Source organism: Loxodonta africana, chromosome 15 (assembly GCF_030014295.1).
Source record: "Loxodonta africana isolate mLoxAfr1 chromosome 15, mLoxAfr1.hap2, whole genome shotgun sequence".
NCBI lineage: Eukaryota > Metazoa > Chordata > Mammalia > Proboscidea > Elephantidae > Loxodonta > Loxodonta africana.
Window position 1 is genome coordinate 46,708,967 of NC_087356.1, and position 20,005 is coordinate 46,728,971.

At 41.4% G+C, this 20,005-nt stretch overlaps 1 protein-coding gene across 6 annotated transcripts in view; it reads right to left on the minus strand.

Moving 5' to 3' along the window:
• Positions 1-20,005, minus strand: part of LOC100675786 (interleukin-36 gamma-like) — a 55,962-nt gene continuing 35,957 nt past the window's right edge. For 2 of the 6 annotated variants that reach the window (XM_064268825.1, XM_023557025.2), the window contains 5 exons: positions 12,198-12,387; positions 11,608-11,675; positions 10,834-10,941; positions 9,729-9,868; positions 2-6,231 (listed from right to left, as the gene is read on the minus strand). In XM_064268825.1, the coding sequence (XP_064124895.1) occupies positions 6,022-6,231; positions 9,729-9,868; positions 10,834-10,941; positions 11,608-11,656 (507 nt within the window). In that variant the 5' untranslated portion in view covers positions 11,657-11,675; positions 12,198-12,387 and the 3' untranslated portion in view covers positions 2-6,021. Of the gene's footprint in view, positions 6,232-9,728; positions 9,869-10,833; positions 10,942-11,607; positions 12,489-13,204; positions 13,310-20,005 lie in introns of those variants that run through there. The other 4 variants (XM_023557026.2, XM_023557027.2, XM_064268824.1 and 1 more) reach the window with 4 other exon arrangements.

Here is a 20,005-nt window from a genome sequence, read left to right on the forward strand (position 1 = left end):
ATCTAAAAGCCAGAAAATCTTTTATCCAAATTTTACAGAGAGAAAAAAAAATCCTTTAGGAATGTATTAAGTGTAAATACCCAGATATTAAAATCCATAGACATGGATGTGTAAAGAATGAAAACACTCCCTCTCCACAGCCTTGGGTCCGAACCCGAGGCAACCTCAAGGTGAAGTCCTGTACTCAGAGTGATGGCACATCCTTCCCAAGCAGAAAACGAAGGGCTGTTTCCTCAATTTATGGCCTCCAACCCACCGGCTAAATAAATGGAAAAGGTACTACTGATAAAGAAAAATTATTTTAAATTCAAATGTTAAACATTAGACAACTGTTGGTGTATTTGAAAACACCATCTCTGCAGAAACCATGAACAGAGCCTGAGCTTTCTATATAAAATACTCCCCAATCCTCTTGGTTCTGATCTTTCCATTTCCAAGAGAAAATATTTCACCTAGTTGTGGCCCATGTTGGCCCAGACCTCACCAGCTCCTAGTGGCCCACTTCTGTAATAAGCTGGTTCATACCATGGTATGGAGGCAGAAGGATCGCCATTGTAACGCTCGCAAGACCTGGCCTCTTCTGTTTGCCCCCTGTGGATGGAATGTATCCACTCCCTTGAAGCCTGGGAACCGGATTTGGTTTCCAACTCAAATGGAAGAGGAGGCTTTCAGTGTAGAAAGGAAAACAGCTATACATGGAATCTTTCTTCCTGGAAGCCCGTGTACTCAGCTAAATGCCATCTTGCCACTTAAAGTCACAGACTAACCAATATGGAACCATACACTTTTTTTGAAGTTTCATCAAAATTACTTCCACGTAATTTTAAAATCCAATGAGGAATACAAAGCTTGCTGTGAAACAGAATAGTCATTATTTCCTGCTACTTGAAGACAACCACTTTTAACTCTTTTAACTGCTTATTTTTGATATTTGCCTTCATATCTCTAAATACCATGAATATGTTGCTACATCTTGATTTTTTCACTTTTAGAATTATGAATGGACATCCTTCTACGAAAGACAAGTTTTGGATCTTTCATTCACACCCACCTGGCCCCTACTGCATGTGTGTGCATGCGCACATGTACACCCCCCAACACACGCACACATCCATCCATCCACAAATCCTCACAAAATATTTACATCATAATTTCAGATAGATCACTATACAGAGTTTATATTATTATAACTATGCAAGCACTATTGACAGCTAGGGCATATAGTAAACTGAATAACTTCCTGAACAGCTTCGCTCTGCCTGACCTCTTGGAATCTGCATTTGCCACCATCTTGCAGGCTCACTTTGCCTCCCTTTGGGGTAATGTCCCCTGTTTCCGAGAGTCCACGTTTTCATCTTTCTTAGAGTAAGCCCTTGTTTTGGCAAAGCACACCTTTTAGTAGCTTCTTAAGTAAAAGTACATAAGAAATCATCAGTCTTGCTTTTACGAAAATGCATTTATTCTGTTCTTCACTTAACTGATTGGCTGTGGAATTCTAGGTTGGAAACCACTTTCCTTCAGAATTTGGAAACCACTTCTTCATTGATTTCTAACTCCTGTATTGCTACAGAGAAGTGCAAAGTCATTGTGGTTTTTTGATCCGTTGAGTGTGACAGTTTTAGTTCTCCACAGCTTTTAGGATCTTCTGTTTGTCCTCATTGCTGCCAAATAAACCTCTGTCCTAGTTTCTACCGCCACAGATTACTTGAATGTCAATCAATGAACGCATACAATATGTACTCCTTTTCTGTTTGACTTCCTCTGATAATATTTTTGACATTCATCTAGTTGAATCTCTATTAGTAATTCATGTCCTTTTATTGATGATATTATTATTTTTATGAATATAACACAATTTGTTTATCCGTTCTCTTGTCAAAGAAAATCTGGGTTCTTTCCAGCTTTGGGCTATTGTGAAATTATACTTGAGGGTTTAAACACTTTTATATAAGGCATTTTGTTCAATTCACTGCTAAATCACTCAAGAGAGAACAATCCTAGAGAAGGAAACATCAACAAAATCAGTAAACAGTATGTTATGTACCTATTTCTGTAGAAACACACAGGTCATCTCAAGCATGATTAGTCTGAGTCTTTTCACACACGAAACTCCATTGGGATGGTCCAGAAGAGTATTTCCCAAGCTTAAGTAATCATCAGCATTCCCTAAAGTCCTTGGTAAAAAATTGATTCAATCCCAACATTAAAGCTGATAATTTAGAATTTCAAGGGGGTGGGTTTTAATTTGTTAGATCAGGGTGGGCTCAATCACCTGCATTTTTAGCACACACCCCAGGTCATTCTGATGTTGCTTCCAGTTTGGGAAATATGGGTAACAATACATTTCAGCACTTGCATCGTTACAGAACAATGCTTGGGTGGCTTGGGGTGCCCCACCTTGGGTAAGTCACCCTGCCAGATAAGGACAGCCCTAATTTTAGGAGTGAGGTAGCTCATCTTTTGCTCTGTCATCTTGCTCTGGGTAATCGTTGCTGATCTCTTACACCATGTTTCATCACATCCCAACTCCAGGAGTCAGAACTGAAAGACCAAAAAGCAAGAGTGCCATTATTTCTAGTCCTATTACAAAATGTTGGTGTCACCTTCAGCAAGTCACATCCACTTCAGGTACCTCCCTTTCCTCACCAATAAAATGAAAAAGCTGAAGGAGATCACGTCATTAGGAAAAATTACCCAAATACTAAAAAAGGCAAAAACATGATTGTATACCTTTTCAATGACAGCATTGTCTAACAGACCCACATTCTCTATGGAAATACAATTTTGTTTGACTTACTATTTGCTATTGACTGTTATTAGGAGTCTCTGCTTGGCACAAATGGTTAAGTTCTCAGCTGCTAATTGAAAGGTTGACAATTCAAACCCACCCAGACGCACCTAGGTAAAAAAGCCTGGCAATCTGCCTTCTAAAGGTCACAGCCTTGAAAAACCATCTGGAACAGTTCTGCTCTGCAACATATGGGGTCACCATGAGTTGGAATTGGCACAATGGCAATTGGTTTGGTCTGGTGTATTTATCATTGACTTGTAGAAAACGAATGAAGAGCCTATAATTGTTGTCCAGTAGAGATGCAAATGACATCTGTCTGGTAGAAAAGATACTACATAAAATTGTAATTCAGGAAATAGAAGTAAAACATATACCTAGACATATGCAGAGAAAAAGCAGAAATAATAGCTAAAAAGAAGTTAGAAGTGATTGACTTGTAGAAATAGGACTGGGGCAAGAGAATTTTGTTTTTACCATAAGTATATATTACTTTGATAGGAATTAAAAAAAAAATTCAACAAGTCTAAGAAATAAAAAGTAACGTTTCATTGATATGAAGAATTACTAATTGTAACTGTTGTTAACGGGCCCTGGGGGCAAACATCCATTTGTCCGTGAGACACAGGGCAGCATCTTCAGGTCCACACTTCAGGAAGCTGTTGCTGTCCTTCAGTAGTCCCAGTGCCAGAAGAGATCAGCTCCAGAGCAGGTCCACAGAGCAACATCCCTCTCAGCATCTTAATCCTCAATTGGTGGTAGCTGGGGGAGGTGGGGTTCTAGGACTATTCTTCCCTCCAGAATCCAAAAAGCCCCACTGCTGGTGCATCTGGCCTCTACAGCACCCAGGTGCTAAAGATCAAAAGGAACCAAATTCTCCAATGGCCTGGAGATCATGCTAGTCAAACTCAACAGCATTTGGTACAGCAAAAGTGTAGAAACTAGGTGTGGACCAGGCCAAAAAGCAAACAAACCTGTTGCCTTCGAGTTGATTCCAACTCACAGTGACCTTATAGGACAGAGTATGAACTGCCCCACAGGGTTCTCAAGGCTGTAAATCTTTATGGAAGCAGACTGCCACATCTTTCTTCCGCAGGGCAGCTGGTGGATTTGAACAGCCAAACTTTTGGTTAGTAGCTGAGCTTTTAAACCACTGCACCACCAGGCCTCCTTGTGGACCAGGACAACCAACTGAAAACAAGGGTAACACCACCCACAGAGGCCTTCTGTGGTTTCACAAGCCAGGGCATAGTGCACTATCTGTCAAATGTGATGTGTAAACCAGGGTCCGTGGAAGTCTGTGTCTCGGTTCCACAAGCTGCCTATGAGATTATTGTAACTTGGTGTTTTCATTTTGATTATACTCTAACCATGTAATAAGAGCCTACCCTGGATCATCAGAGCGACCACCTTATCCCCAAGGCCAGCCACATGAGCTCGTATTTGAGATTCTGTTTGAACTCACATCTGTGCCAAGTCACAGTCCAAGGTGTCCTAGTGTCCTGCATGAAAAAGGTTTTCAAAGCAGGCAAGGAGGAGGGAGAACTGAATAATCACAGCCAGTGGTGGGAGGCGGACGCTCTACAGCACTCAGGGCCACAATCCTGTCATAATAAATGTGTCATCAGATCCCAACTGTCTATGTAACTGCCTACTGCCATTTATTAGCAGTGAGTATAACAGTAAATATTCAATGACTAATTCTTCTATTTGATATTCCAGAACTAATTAGCTTAGATGCCCATTTTAATGTTGATCTTAATAAAACTGTAGTGCTAGAAGTACATTCAGCTGCAGAAGAAAACGTTAAAGAATCAAGAGACGCTGCATTAAATTGATGCTTGCAGACTGCTTACTGGTATTCCTAACAGTATGCAGTCTGATTTTCCTAAAGTAGAAAAAAAAAGAAAACTTTTTTTTTTAATAATGAGGGCTATTTTGTAGAACCTGTTGCAGTGGAGCCTATTAGGAAACCCTGGTGGCGTAGTAGTTAAGAGCTAGGGCTGCTAAGCAGGAGGTCGGCAATTTGAATCCACCAGGCACTCTTTGGAAGCCCTCTGGGGCAGTTCTACTCTGTCCTTTAGGGTCACTGTGAGTTGGAATCGACTTGATGGCACCAGGTTTGGTTTTTGGTTTTCTGGCTATTTTGTAGAATGTATTTAAGCAAACAAGCATTTTCTACATTAGTAGTTTTGAAGTCAACTGTAGAAAAACTTATTGTATACAGAATCAGATCCGAGCTACCTCTCTCTACAATTACACCCAAAATCACTTTCAAAATTTCATCAGAATACATCATCTGAAGCATAACTGGTAGGAAAGCAAGGCTCTCTGTTCCCTAAAAGGCAATTTACAGTGGTTTCTAAAAGGAATATGTGGATGGCAGGCATGCCTAAAATGAAAAGACTAGAGGCAGCGGGAGAAAACAAGGCTGCGAGACCATAAAGAGAGTTGTCGAACAGCAGTGTCATTTCAGGTGCTTAATTCCCTGCCTCCATCCTATCACCACTGACAAATCCCTTTACTCTCTAGCAAAGCCCCAGTCCCAGGCTTAACCACTGTGATGGCCTCATTCAATTACTGCTGCTAATTTTAGTTTATGTTTTGTTTTATTTTATTTCATTTTACATCGGTTTTGTCTTTGTTTTTATATAAACATATGAATATTTGGCTTTGTGTATACATTAAAATTGGGACAAAAATAATTTAATTTAACACAAGAATTATTTTCCTTTAAAAGGTCTTGATATATAACACACATTGAGAAACACTGGCAACTATATAAAGTATAAAGACTACAGAAGATATAATCTAAAAAGGAAAGAAAACAAAACAAAAACAAAGATCACCTTCATGCTAGTCTGCTAGTTACACAATCTTGGGTAAGATTCTTTTGAGCTTTGAAGTTTCTTCATATACACCTCAGGAGAAGGCCCCGTGGTCTTTTGGTCCTAAAGTCACTAGTATAGATGACTATGATCCAGACAACTTCAGCTGGAGAGGAGAACCAAATATCGTTCCATCCCTCCTGGTTCTGAGCCCACATTCTATTCCTCAGTTACCATGAAGTCATTATTTCTTCTTCACCTACAAAAGGAGATGATAATGGCAGCCCTGTTCACCTCTTGGTATGGGTGTGAAATCAACCCTGAAATAATAAAGATGAAAACACACTGGCAATTAGAAGATTGAAGATAAAGATCTCTGGCGAAGCTGCCACCTCCAGGCTGAGTTCAAGCCTTTATAGATAAATCAAACTCAGTGTTGTATGCTTTCCCTAGTTCTGAAGTGAGGAAGATGGGTTGGCCTATTTCTGAGGAGGCGATGAACCAGCCAGGGAAGGCCACAGACTCGAAGGTGGAGGTCCTGCCTTTCTTGTCATGGTAGAAGAGGAAGGGCTTCACAGGTGCAGCTTGGTCGTACAAATCCAGTATCTTCTCCACCTGAAATGTGAGAGGGAATACACGAGAAGAGAATCAGAAGCTGTTGGAGTTGTTCCAATTTACTTGCACACAACCAGTAAATGTTCCAAAGCTGGAGAAAGCCTTCTCCATCTAGTAGTGCAAGCCTAGGAAAACATATTTCAAAAGAGCAGCAGAGAGAGCACATACAAAATCTCACCTTCCCAGCACATACTCTCAAATCCAGAGCCAACATAGGAGAAGATACGAGGGATAGGTGAATAAACAAGTGGCACATTTGAACAACGAACCCTCCTTGCACAAGAGGCTAAAGGGATCTTTTAGAAAAGGAAGAAGATACAAGTTTGAAGAGGTACGCCAAGGTCCTTCCTTACCAAAACTTCAAGAACATGCATCCCCCTACAAGACCACTGCCATGGCAAAAGACAGCCAGGTGGACTCTCTGACCGAACATGGAAAGGTCAATGCCATGAAAAAGACACAACAGGCCTTAACAAATCAAGGGACTTGCACCAAAAGGAATATAGTAAATAAAGGATTCAAGAGATGACTTCTATATTGCATATACAAGAATATTTTTATAGTATATATTATATATTTAGGTAAAATAAGTGTAAATTATGTGTAAGCAAAATCTTCAGAGAGACACAGGGATGGTCCATAAATTGGCTCTCTTTCTCACTGGGTGAGAGGAGTTCTCCCATAGAATTCCTTTACTCAATTAATGACTTCCAGTTAATCCACTCAATTTTTGGGGGGCAGTCAAAAACCAAGACTCACCCTTGGCATCTCTTTCTTTGACCCCCCTCCTAACATCCAAGTCAGCAGCAAGTCCTGAGGACCATTTCCAAAATATTTGGGAATTTCTTGATGAATTGAGCCACTTCTTGCAACCCCCATTGCCAAACCCTAATCCAGGCCACTGCCTGGATGATTGTGATAGTGTTCTAATTGTTCTCCTTGACTCTACTCTATTTACCCACCATCTATTCTCCACAAAGCAGGTGAGCAACCTTTAAGTTGATAAAAAATAAGATCGTGTTACCTCCTGGTTTAAAACTCTTCCATGATTTTCTATTATAATTACAATAAAATCCAAACTTCTTAACAAAGTCTGCAGGGTCTAGAACATCCAGCTCTTGCCTACCTTGCTACACTTACCTCCACCACTGTCCTGCATGCTCACTGTGCTACGGCCACACCTATCTTCTTTCTTTCCCTCCAAGAGATCAACGTGTTCCTGCCTCGAGGGTCCTGGTTTTTGCCCTCACTCCATCTGGACGTTGCCTCTCCTTTTTCCCATGACAGCCTTTTTTCCCATTACTCAGGTCTGGCTCAAATGTCCCTTCCTCCAATAGAACATCACTGAACACCCTAGCCAAAGTAGACCTCTAAATACCACCACCAACAACCATCACTCTCTCCTTGCCAGGTTACTTTCTACAGTAGTACCAATCACCATCTGAACTTAGCATGTTTATCTACTGATTGTATAATTATTGTCAGAATGTTTATCACTATATTCCTCAACACATAGAAAAGTTCCTGGTTTTCTACACAATAGACATTTGTTTACTGTTTAATAAATGAAAGAACACTTTTCTTATTTCAAACACCAGTATCTCCTCTCTCATCCTCATTTTCAACTTTTTACTCACTGAGAATATTGAAACAATTAAAAGAGAACTTCTACAAACAGCACCATTACATGTGCCCCCAGCAGCATCTTCACCCTCACCCATGTCTCACTGCCCCAAACAGAATTGCCATGCTCAATCTCCACTGAAGCCAGTCCACCCACCTGGGTAACAAATCCCATCTGCACTCCCCTACTTAAGGGCATTCCTTCAGCCATTCTTTCTTTCCCGTACACCATTAATTTTGCTTCTTCTAGTCAATCATTCCCATCAGCATAACATTTGTTCTTATTTCTACCATCTTAAAAAAAAAATAACCATTTTGATTACTCACCACCAGTTCCTCTTTGCAGAAAACTCCTTGAAATAGCTGCCCGTATTTGCTAACTTCTCTAATTCCTCTCTTAAGCTAACTCTATCCAAGCTTTTGACCCCACCACTGCGCCAATGCTGCTTTCATCAAGATCACCAATGTCCTCTACACTGCCAAATGCAATGGTGAATTCTCACTCCTTGTCTAAGGACTAGAACACAACAGAAGGGTGACTTGGCAAACTGGACAGACCTGAAAATGCAATTCTCAGTCCTCATCTTATTGACCAGTCAGTCAGCAGCACTTGACACCTCATACACTTTCCTCCCTTGGCTTCCAGGATACCACACTCAACTACTTTTCCTCTTACCTTCCTTGCTGCTTCTTCTCATAGCACTTTGCTGGCCCCTCCTCTTCTCCCCAACCCCTAATGTTGAAATGCCAAGGCTCCGTCCTAAGATCTACGTTTACTACTACTTACTTTTTCTATCTACTCACTTTTACTGGCTTGGTGATTTTATCCAGCCTTGTGACTTTAAATACCATCTAAATAACTCGGAAATTCATATCTCAAACCTCAGACCACTTTTCTATCTGAGCTCCACATTTGTATATTTTAAAGCCTGACATTTCCCCACTTAGATATCTAACAGACCTCTCAGACTGAACATGTCCCAGCTGAACTCCTGATCTTCCCTAAAAAAGCTTGTTCCACCCTGTTGGAGATGATGGAGACTCCATCTTTAGAGCCATCCTTGACCCCTCTCTTACTTTCACATTCCACCTTCACTCTGTAAGCAAATCCTGTGGCATTAACTTCAAAGTATATCCAGGATCTGTTCCACATCTCCCCACCTCCACTGCTGCCCTCTAGTCCATGAAATCACACCTAGATATCCTCAAAAGCCTCCTTCACAACTTTTAACCTTGTCCCCTACAATCTATTCTCATCTAGTAGCCAGAGTGATAATTTTTAACCTCCTAATCTGTGAGAAAATAAATTTCTGTTCTTTAAAGCCACAGGCAGTTATATAACGAATCAACTAGAGAACTTGGAAATTAAAATAGTAAAAACTGAAATTTAAGAAAGTGCAGTAGAAAGATGATTTAGCAGACAGGACAAGGCTGAAAATGTTAATCATGAACTGAAAGATTGAACCAAGAAATTCTCCTAAAACATATCAAAAATAATAATATAAGGATGGAAAGTAGGAAAAAATAGTTGAATATTGGAGTGAGATCTAGAAGCGAGATTCAATGGCTGATGAATAGGAATTCCAAAAGGAGAGATAAAGCAGAACGAAGAAAGTGAATATACTTGAGGAAACAATGCTTGGGAATGTTCCTGAAGTGAAGACAGCCAAGCAAGAGTTCTCAACTAGTGAGGGGCAGGATAAATAAAAGAAAAGCTATTGCAAACACATAGCTTGAAAGGAGCTGGAAATAAATATGCTGAGGAAAATGAGAGTACTTTTTTTTCTTAATTCTAAAATTAGGTTTTCTACAAAAGAAATTTCTTGTAAAAGGAATAGGCATTTTTTGCTTTTTTTTTTTCTTTAGTTACTTACCTTCAGTTTCAATGTGGGCTGCCCTCCAACATCCTCACAAGACAGACACATCTCTGGATTCTTTATTCCCATATAAATTGGAGTCCCTTTGTCTTGCTCAAAAGACTCTGGATACTTGCACGGGATAAGAGTGACAGTGACTATAGGTTTAAAAGGAGAAGACATTATCAGTTTCCTTTTGAAGTCAAGGAAAGATCTTTTGATTTACCAGGGTAATATCTTCCAACCAAGGCTAGAAGACACCTTAAGAGTATAACCCCTGCTACCCTGGTCCTACCAAATGTCTAACCACCGTATTCAATCATTCTTCCATTTGCACCATGTGCTAATCACTGCACTAGGAAATGGAACAAACATAAAAAGTCCAACCATTGGCAGTCCATGTCCTAGAAATCATCACAGTTCTACTTGAGCATCTGAAGAGGGGAGCTCCCCAACCCAGGCAGGCTTTTTCGTCTTTGGAGAGTCCTGTCCATTAATTAACAAGTTTTGCCTAACATGGTGTTGAAAGTTGCCTACCTGTAGTATCCACCCATTTACAGGTAGTCCTTGACTTACGACAGGGTTCTGTTCCATCAGCTCTGTTGTAAGTCAATTCTGACGTAAGCTGAACACCTTTATTATTGTTGTTGTTGTTTTTTACTATCAGTATCGTTATAAATTCAATCTTTATTTGTCTTGGGGGGTTGGTATGAGAATGATAACATCAGCAAATTATGAGTTGTAACATTGTATGCAGTACATATTATTAATGATAAAATGTACAAAAAAAAAATTGTAAGTGCAGTTTGTCCTAACTCAAATATGTTGTAAGCTGGGGACTACCTGTGCACCTTTTAAGAGACCTTGAAGTCACATAGAACAAGCTGCTCCTCTTCCACAGGATAGACTTTCCAAACACTGAAAGCAGCTCTCTTATTCCCCAGGAGGCTCTTCTACCATCTCCAATTTCTTTAGTCTAAGACAAACCTCTCGTTCACTTCCATTTCCAGCTATAAAACCCTCCCTCCTCCAGGTGGGCCCCATTGTAAAGCCCCACTTTAACTAGAGGCTGGATACCAGCATTGCAGCTAGTTCTACGAGATGACATAGGATGACCGCTTACCTGGAACCACACTGTCACTCCGTGGAACTGCCACAAGGGTCTGACTCTGAAGAACCCACACCTGGTGATTCAAATCTAAGATAGTCCCATTCTGAGGGTTAACCATCACTGTTTTAATGGAAAGGCATAATAAAGAGACATGGTCATTAAAGTTGCTTTACTGGATGCCAGGAAAAAGAAAATCTAATACAGGCCCTTCTTCAGTAAGGAAGGCCTGGGGTTTACACACCAAGACTGGTAGTGCTCACATGGCCCACCAGCCCAGCCTTTCTTTCCAGTAAAGCTGTGAGCTCTAGTGAGAAAGGCAAGGGCTATGAAGGGCAGTAACTGGTCTAACAAAAGGAACCTGTCAAGACAGAGGGTAATAAGCATCCCCACAGCACACTCATGTTAAGGCCCAGCCACTTTTTTGATGACTACTCTGTGTCTGGCCCTGTGCTATAGACTGATACTAGAGCAGTGAATAAAGAATTGTCCCCACTCCCCAGAAGCCCAGTGGGAAATGGAGAGCACCAAGTTGTAAGGGTCATATACAGAGAAAAAAAAAAAAAAAACCAAACCCATTGCCATCGAGTTGATTCCAACTCATAGCAGCCCTATATGACAGAGTAGAACTGCCCCATAGGGTTTCCAAGGAGCGCCTGGTAGATTCGAACTGCTGACCTTTTGGTTAGCAGCTGTAGCTTTTAACCACTATGCTGCCAGGGTTTCCCATATACAGGGAGGGGTAGAAAATTCTGGGGTATCCAGAGAAGGCAGCTGTGAGTACATTACCCTGTCGACGGGGTTGTCCATGATCAGGATTTTTTTGAATGTCTGTCATGGTGGGGTTGTCTCAGCACCTGTGAAGACAGAGATAGTAAGATGGGCCTCAGGAGACATTTCCAAGACCTTCCCAGAACACTTGTTCCTAAGGCCCTCATTCTAGACAGGGTAATGGAAAGCCTGGCCTGACGCAAATCTCTTGTCAGAAGATCTGAGTCACCCTCCTGGGACAAAACCTCAAGCAGCCTTAAGGAGAGGAGACCAGGTAGAATTTTTCTTCACCCAGGAATCCATCCAATAAGATTATCTCCTTAGCACTTCCAAGGCTGCGCCCGATTTTGACCTGAAATACCCCACAACCACCTGATGCCAGCGTCTCCTCTTCCCAGAGACCCTCCCTCTGTCAGCAGCTGCTTCCACCTGTGAGCAGGGAAGGGCCCCATGCCAGCGCAGCTCTGCCAGGATCCCACCAACTCCTCAAAAGAAGCAGCTAGTCCCTCACAGGACAAGCCACTGAGCCAGCCTGGTGTGGTCGAGTCCTGAAGCATAGCTAGAGAAAAAGGTCCAGATTCAGGGGACTTTCCAGCTATCTGTTGCACCTGACAAGGAAGGATCCGTATCAAAAGTCCAGGGGACTGAACTGCAGCTCCAGCAGCTTCCAAGAGCTCTGACAGGCTCTGACAGTGTGTGGGTCATTTATCTGGAGAGCACGGGGAGGCTCCAGTTTCTTTGGTGAGGTGTGACAACCATACAACGTGAAAGAAGGCCAGTTCCTCTTGCCAGAAGATCCTGTAAAGCTCAGGGGAAGAAATCACACCATTAGCACGAGTATGACCTGTCTGGGCTGCATGAGAAATAAGGGCGGGGTCAAACTGCACAAGATCAGCCACAAGGAAACAGAGATGATGACAGGTCCCAGTTTGTCAGAAAGGGGAGACTGAGGGACTTTCCCAGAGCTCAGTTCTCTTGCCACAACACTCTAGGATTATAACTGAGAATGCCAGGCCCCTTATGACAGACACTGTTATCTCCTGGGACTGGAAGCCTTACTTCTACAGTCTCGCTAAGGAGGTCCCGTGAAAACAAAATTAGTTGTGTGCTCCAGGTAAGAGCCACGTGATACATCCAGCCACTCAACTACTCCAAGTGGGGCTACTCCTGGATGGAGAGTTAGGCTGAAAAATACCCCTCCATAACACTCTTTCAGCCCCTCAAAGATGCATTTCCATCCCCTTGGAGAGCTACCTCTTGTGACTAAGCAACATATCCTTAACTGAGACAAGTCTGACCCCTGGTACCCCCCCAATTCAGTGGGCTCCAGAATTGCCTAAGTATTAACAAAGTGGGCAGTGAGTTCTCTAAAAACTAAGTCCCAGATTCCAGTATATCCCCACCCTCTGCTCTAGTAATGCAGGACACATGGTGGGCACTCCATAAATGGTAGAAGTTTTGTTTTGTTTTGTTTATTTGTATTGATTCTGTTATACCCCTATACTGTCTGCTTAACACTGTATAAAAATTTGCTAGAGGCACAAGTTAACTTTACTCAGGCGAGAGAAGGGAATTTCAGGAGGTAGACTAGAAGCTCTTATAGCTTCATATTTACCTCTCTATCTAGAAAATAAAGTGCAAAGAACAAGACACATCTTCTAGGCACACCCATCCATGAGCTCGTCTTCCCAGTCCTGAAGAGTCTCCTTGTTCAACCTCTCATACTGTTCACCTCCATCTCCTGTTTGGCCTCTGAAGGAGTGTGGTTCTTTCCTGTTAGGGACCAAATCTAATCACTTTTGGCTTCTGGTTTTTCTGTTACCCTAGAGAGAGTGTGACAATGAATTCAGACACACCCTTATTCAAAACTAGGCTCAGCCAACGTCACCTCACTTGAGTCCCCTTTGCCCAGCTGTAGAGACCCTTCACTGTGTTTTAGTCAACATATCCCCTTTCTTGGGATGCTCACCACACAATTAAAAAAATAATAATAAAATTTTCAGTAGCATCTAAAATTTCCCATCACCTGGCTCCCAAATCCCTTAGGTCTCTGCTTCAGTCAGGATCTGGTCTAGAAAGAAAAACCCACACTAGGAAGTGCAAACAGAGGTACCTGAATAGAGGTAATTGGTTACAAGTGAAACAGAATTGCTGAGGTACCCCAGATAGTAACAACTGCAAGAAGGGAACAAAAGAACCAAGGAGCTTGAAGCAGTATCTTATAGGACTGGTGTCCAGACCTAAAGAGGGGTCCTTTACATAACAGATGCTCAGATCTCTGAGAGGAGAGTGTAGTCTGGCAGGTGCTGGGACTGCTAAGGTTGATTAAGGGGAGGGTTCACTTCAGAGATGCTCAGAGGACCCAAAAGACATAACCCAGCTGTATTTTCATTAATTCAAAAACCATTGGATATATCTTGAATTTTCTCTGCCCAGATGAAGATTGCAGAAACCTATGTATTATGGTGGCATTTGTCCTCCTTAGCCTCAGCCTATTATTTCACTTGGTCCTGACCATTCCTATTTAAAGAATCCAGTACTTCCCAGCACTTCCAGCACTCAGCATCCATTCTGATAGTCCCACTTTTAAACTTTAGCGCAAATGAGCTTCAGAGAAATTGGAGGGAATAAGACTGATGGTGATAAAATGGGAGAACTGAACCATTGAGGCTGATAATCGATGGGCAGAGAGAGCCCATTTACTGAAGAAATGGACCCAGAACTTTTGTCTGGAGAGTGGAAGGGATGGATATTAGGATCACATGACACCCTAGGTGTACTTGAGAAAACTATCAATATCGATGCTGGTTATAAAAACTAAAGAATGTGGTTTTACTATGTAAACATAACCCAGATTATATTTAGTTTTGCCAGATTCTATTAATGTCTAACTGCCATGTAGAACAATAACAATATGCACACCTTAGGTGTGGCTTGAATTGAATTCAGGCAAGTACTCGTAAGTCCAAAGATCTTAGATACGAAAAGTAATTTTAAGAAATCATTTAGTCCAGATTCCAATTTTCAAGCTCTAAGATATTACCATCCACACTTGTTTGGTAACAAGTCCTCCTAGTTTTCTCACTTAACATGACCATGGCCTTAATAAGTCAGACAACACCAAATGGAAGCCAGGGAGGAGGGGAGAGCTTAATCGCTTATCAACACTAGAACTCCAGAATCAGCTCATAGATGCATAATCTTCATAACATCATATTAATGTAATCAGGCTGACAATAACAACTAATAAAGCAGAGGGGGCCATAAAGCAGGAAAGATTTTCTGGCTGCATAATTGCCAAATACACAGAAACAAGTTAGTAGCAGAAGTAGGCCTAGAACCAGCAACTCCCAGCTCTCAATATAGGATTCTCTTCCAGGGTTCTCATTAGCTTCTCTGGAGTTCCAAAGAGGACCAAAGCCACTGTGTAGTGTAGATTAGTCTGCACCAAGGGCTACCTACAAACAGAACGGATAGTCTGGCCTGGGATTGCCAAAAGAAAAGAACTGGCACTCACCTGAGGGGAACTGATGGAACAACACGGTGTGTACCATGAACCACCAAGACCAGAATGTGTCCATTTGTACTCTAGTAGACTTGGACAAATGCCAAGGAAATTCCTGGGGCAGCTTCTGTGGTACAGCCTTTACCCAATGTGGGTGGCACGGTGTGGCTGGATTATGTCCAAAGGCCTCTGTTCCTCCAAAATTCCCAAGCTCATTATCCAAGGCCACTTTCCTTTGGATTGATCCATCACGTCTTAAAGCCGGTCTCCACTAAACCCCAGACTTTTAGAATATGGAGCAACATGCTATTTAACAATGCCCTTTCCCCCATGTGAAACTAAGGACAAAAATGAACAAAATCACCACCAAATTACTCACCAACATTCCAGAAATAAAACAAAGCATTAAAAAAAGTTAAGGTACAAGAACCTAACCATACAGGACGATCATAAAGTCCTATGTCTCTAAGTTTGAAGCAGCTATTGATCAATTGTAAACATACATGCAACAAAAACAACAACAAAAGAGCTAAAGTAAAAAAAAAAAAAAAATCTTAATTGGGCTGTCCATGGTGCAATGCTTAAAGCAGTGTTATAGATTAAAATGTTCAAAGTTTAAAAATCCTGGACATGGAAGCAATGACAGAGAGCCTGTAGCCCAATGAGTCACATCATACAAAATGCAAAAGCCGTGGAAAGAAAAGATAGTAAATTGAATGCCATCAGAATTTTAGTTTGGGGCAAAATCAGAAAATACTAACCAAGAAAGAAAGCTAAAAGACAAGCTACCCGGGAGAAAACATTTGCAAAACATCTGACAAGTAAAAAATTGATAATACAAAATTTTTTAACCAGTTCTGATCAATAAAAAAAAAAACACAAAATCCTACAGAAAGATGAGCAATGGATATAAAAAGCAGTACATACATAGGAAAATATAAATATCCAATAAATATAAGTAATTATAGTTAACCAGACTAGTAATTAGCAAAATGTAAATCAATGCAATAGGAGATTCAGTTTCCACCCATAGATTAAAAGGAAGATAGGCAATGGTATGGGGAAACAGATTCACTTATTCTGTGGATGGATATGTGAATCTGTGTAGCACTTTTGGAAAGCAATCTTGCAGGAACTATTATTAAAAATTTAAATGTGTATACGCTTTGATCCAGCAATTCTGCTTATAAGAATCTATCAGTTACTTTCAGCTTTAAAAATTGGAAAAACCTAATTCAAAGTGGCTGAAATAATACAAATATTTCCTGGATCAAGTAATTGGAAATCTAAAAGTAGTTATTACTCTGGTTCCTTCCCTGTGTAGTGTCAGATCAAGATTGCTGATTTGATAATTCTGTGATGTCAGAAAGGATTAGAATTCTTTTTATTCTTGACATTCACTACATAAGGCCAGGTTCCTTCAAGGCTATAAGACGATCAGAATTACATGCTCAGTCATTTCTGTCTTGTAGAAGAAAGTCTCTTCTACAGTTATTAAAGCCTTTCCCTTATGTCTGTTTGGGCGAACTCAGGAGTCATGCTGGGTCAGTTAGCATCCTAACAAGAAGCAGATGGCACATTTAAATTTGGCAGTGTGAGGTAAATGCAATAAAGGAATTATTTACAGAGATGTGGGCAAAGGATAGGGAAATCCCAAAGTATAGTGTAGAATCCCATGGCTAGCAATAGTGGGGTACAACCCTTGCCATCCATAAGCCTGAAGTGACAAGAGGAAGGAATGGGTACCAGAATCCAGGGTGAGAGAATTGTGTAGAGAGGGTCACTAGATTGGAGATGCGATCTTCCTCAAAAAAGAAAAAACAAAACAAAAATTCATCCGGTGGTGATCCCACAGGGAAGGAACCAGGGTAATAACTGCCCTTACCTCACTCTCTTCCCATTCAATTTTCTTTCAATTCTCCCCTTTGGCCCAACCCAGAAGCCAGATGGCAACCAGGACCCAAAAGCCCATGAATGCAAGTCAGCCTCCTATAGAAGGAAATTTGGTAGAAACGGGTAGAGAGTGGATCTTGAGGGGTAACTGGAATCTATTCAGTATACTCCACACCTTTTGCTCCTCAGGTGATGTTCATCCTCAAAGGGTGAGAAATTTGTGCTCTCCATCACAAGCAAAATATACACAGACATTAGCTTCTGATCATCACAAGTTACATCAATATGGTCACACTCCCATGCAAAATTTATTGTTTTATCCACTCCCAGTGTTATTCATATAAGGTGGATAGAGGAAAAGGCAGGGCTGAGGAGGAAACAGTTAACTGATACACTTCTTGATTTTATAGCTACCAACAAGTTCTAATTTGGTAATCATAGCTACCGTCTTCCATCACCCACTTCACGTCCATCCTCTGTGCCTGTCCCTCAGCTGGATGGTATTCTTTACCCTGAGGACTAATGAGGCCTTTGTTTCAGTGGAATCTGAGTCCTTGATACTCTTCTTTATTGGATGTTGCAGTTTTTCATCAACCAGAACTACTAGGCAAGTAGTAGACATGCTCCAGGGAACCTCCAATGAGTAGATTCCATGTATTCTAAATCATCCCTCCTTAGCCACCGAGTACAGCAACCCAATTTCTGCCTGAGTAATCAGGATCAATCACCTCAGGCAGTAACAATCCCTCTCTGCCTGTTTATTCAGTGGCAAGAGGGGACAAAATGGCCAGGGGTAATCTCATCTTCCAGTTCCTCAGATCCATGACTGTGTTTGCTGATTGGAGCATTTCTCCTTTGAGTATTAGAATCTCCAAATTCACTGAGCCTAAGGTCACAGAAGAAGAAGAAAAAAAAAATCCTACAGAAAGTGCAAGAGTAAGAGGGGCTGCTCTCATCCCACCTCTTGGTTTCCTGAACCTGTACATTCCAGTCCTAGGGGAGAGACCACTATATATTGGCTAGTGGTTTAAGGAATATACTACATCCAGTAAGACAGCACCCTCTCAGATTGTTGTGCTCCACCTGCAACCATACATGAGCCTTTAGTAATTCATTCCAATGTTCTACCAAGTTTTCAAGTCGGCAGCTTCAGAATGATGGGGCAAGTGGAGAAACCAATGAATTTCAAGGATGTGAAACTGCTGCCACTCTTCCTTTTCTGAAAGCATGCATCCCCTAGTTAGGAGTGACGTCATGTGGGACACTTTAGATAAAGATATTCGGTAAGTCCACAAATGGTGTTGCTGGCAGAAGTACCATGGGTAAATAAATATGCAAAATGCATACGTATCCTTTTGAGAACAAAGCACTGGCCCGTCCATGATAGAATGGTCTGAGGTAATCAAATTGCCACCAGGTAACTGGCTGGTTTCACTAAGGAACGGGCCCTTATAGGGGGGTTTATGCTGGTCTTGCCAACGGTGGCTTGGGCACTCATTGGTGGCAATAACCAGATCAGCCTTAATGAGGGGAAGTCAAGCAACTAAGCCCATATATAGCCACCATGCCTGCCACCATGACCACTTTGTACATGGAGCCACCAAACAAACAAATGACTAGGGAAGACTGACATCCAGTTACTTATGAAGATCTTCCCCAGCAGTGGCTCCCTGGGTAGCGCAAATGGTTTTTGCTCAACTACTAACCTAAAGGTTGGCAGTCCAAATCCATCCAGTGTTACCACAAAAGGTAGGCCTGGTGATCTGCTTCCATAAAGATTACAGCCAAGAAAGCTTTATGGAACAATTCTACTCTGTAACACATGGGGTCACCAAGAGTCGGAACTGACTCAATGGCAACAGGTTTGTTTGTTTTTCCTCAGCAGTACATACCTGTGGTAGGCAACTACTTGGGATACAAATATCTTCACCCTCTGTGTCCATTCTGAGAGCTTTATCCATATAATGGAGCTCCTTATACCTAGTTTTCCAATCCTTTTCTTTCCAAATCCCTGCCTAGCTAACGGATTCATTAGCCACTGCCCATAAACTAGTAGTGCATAGCTGTATCCCAGACCAACTATCCTGCAACATGAAATGAACAACCAAATTTACTACTTCAAGTTCTTCTATCCTGTGGAAGGATTTCCCTTCACCATTGTTTTTCAGGGTCATTTGAGTGGGACTATAGTGCATTAGCCATCTAATTACAACTGGAGCAAGGATACCATGTAGACCCATACATAAACAGGACCTGTACTTTATTCTCCTCCTCTGTTAATAGGGATCTCCCCATGAGACTATAACTTTGGGTTGAGGAATAGGAGGCAAAGTTATAGAAGCAGATACTGTGGAAATCTGGGCCACCTGGTTTATGCAATTTCCTTGTGCCTTTTGTATCTGCTTAGATATGGTCTCTTATATACCATTCTTTTTATAACAAAATATTCTGTGCATGCCCAATTTCATGGCTTAGAAGATCATGTACTTCCAAGTTCATGTGGGCAGTTTAAATTGAGTAGTCATTTGGCGTCTCGTGGTCAGGAGTTCAGTTTCTATTATGGACCAGTAGCAACCTAGGAGCTGCTTTTCAGTAAGACAGAAGAGGGCATGGCCTCCCTCCAATACTCCGTTAATATTCCCTTGGGCTTGCAAGAGCTCCATGCAGCACCTCTATTTTCCACAAGCACTTCAGAAGCCATTGAATCTGTTAGATCATAAGGCCTAAGGGGCAAATAAATTTATATTCTAGCCTGGACCTTCTCCAGAATATTTTCTGGCTCTAGGACTCATCGAAACTTACCCAGTATATGGACCAAAAGAGTATGCCCAAATGTAGCATGAGTTGACTTCAAAATCTAAAAAGGTCCACCAAGCATTGTGCTTTTTTTTTTTTTTTTTCATGCTGTGCAGTACAAGGTGTGACAATTTTTCTATTACTTTTTAGGGGATATTCTGAAGTGTCTAAGACTATTACCTGTTACCTGTTGCCATAGAGTAGACTCCAACTCATAGTGAC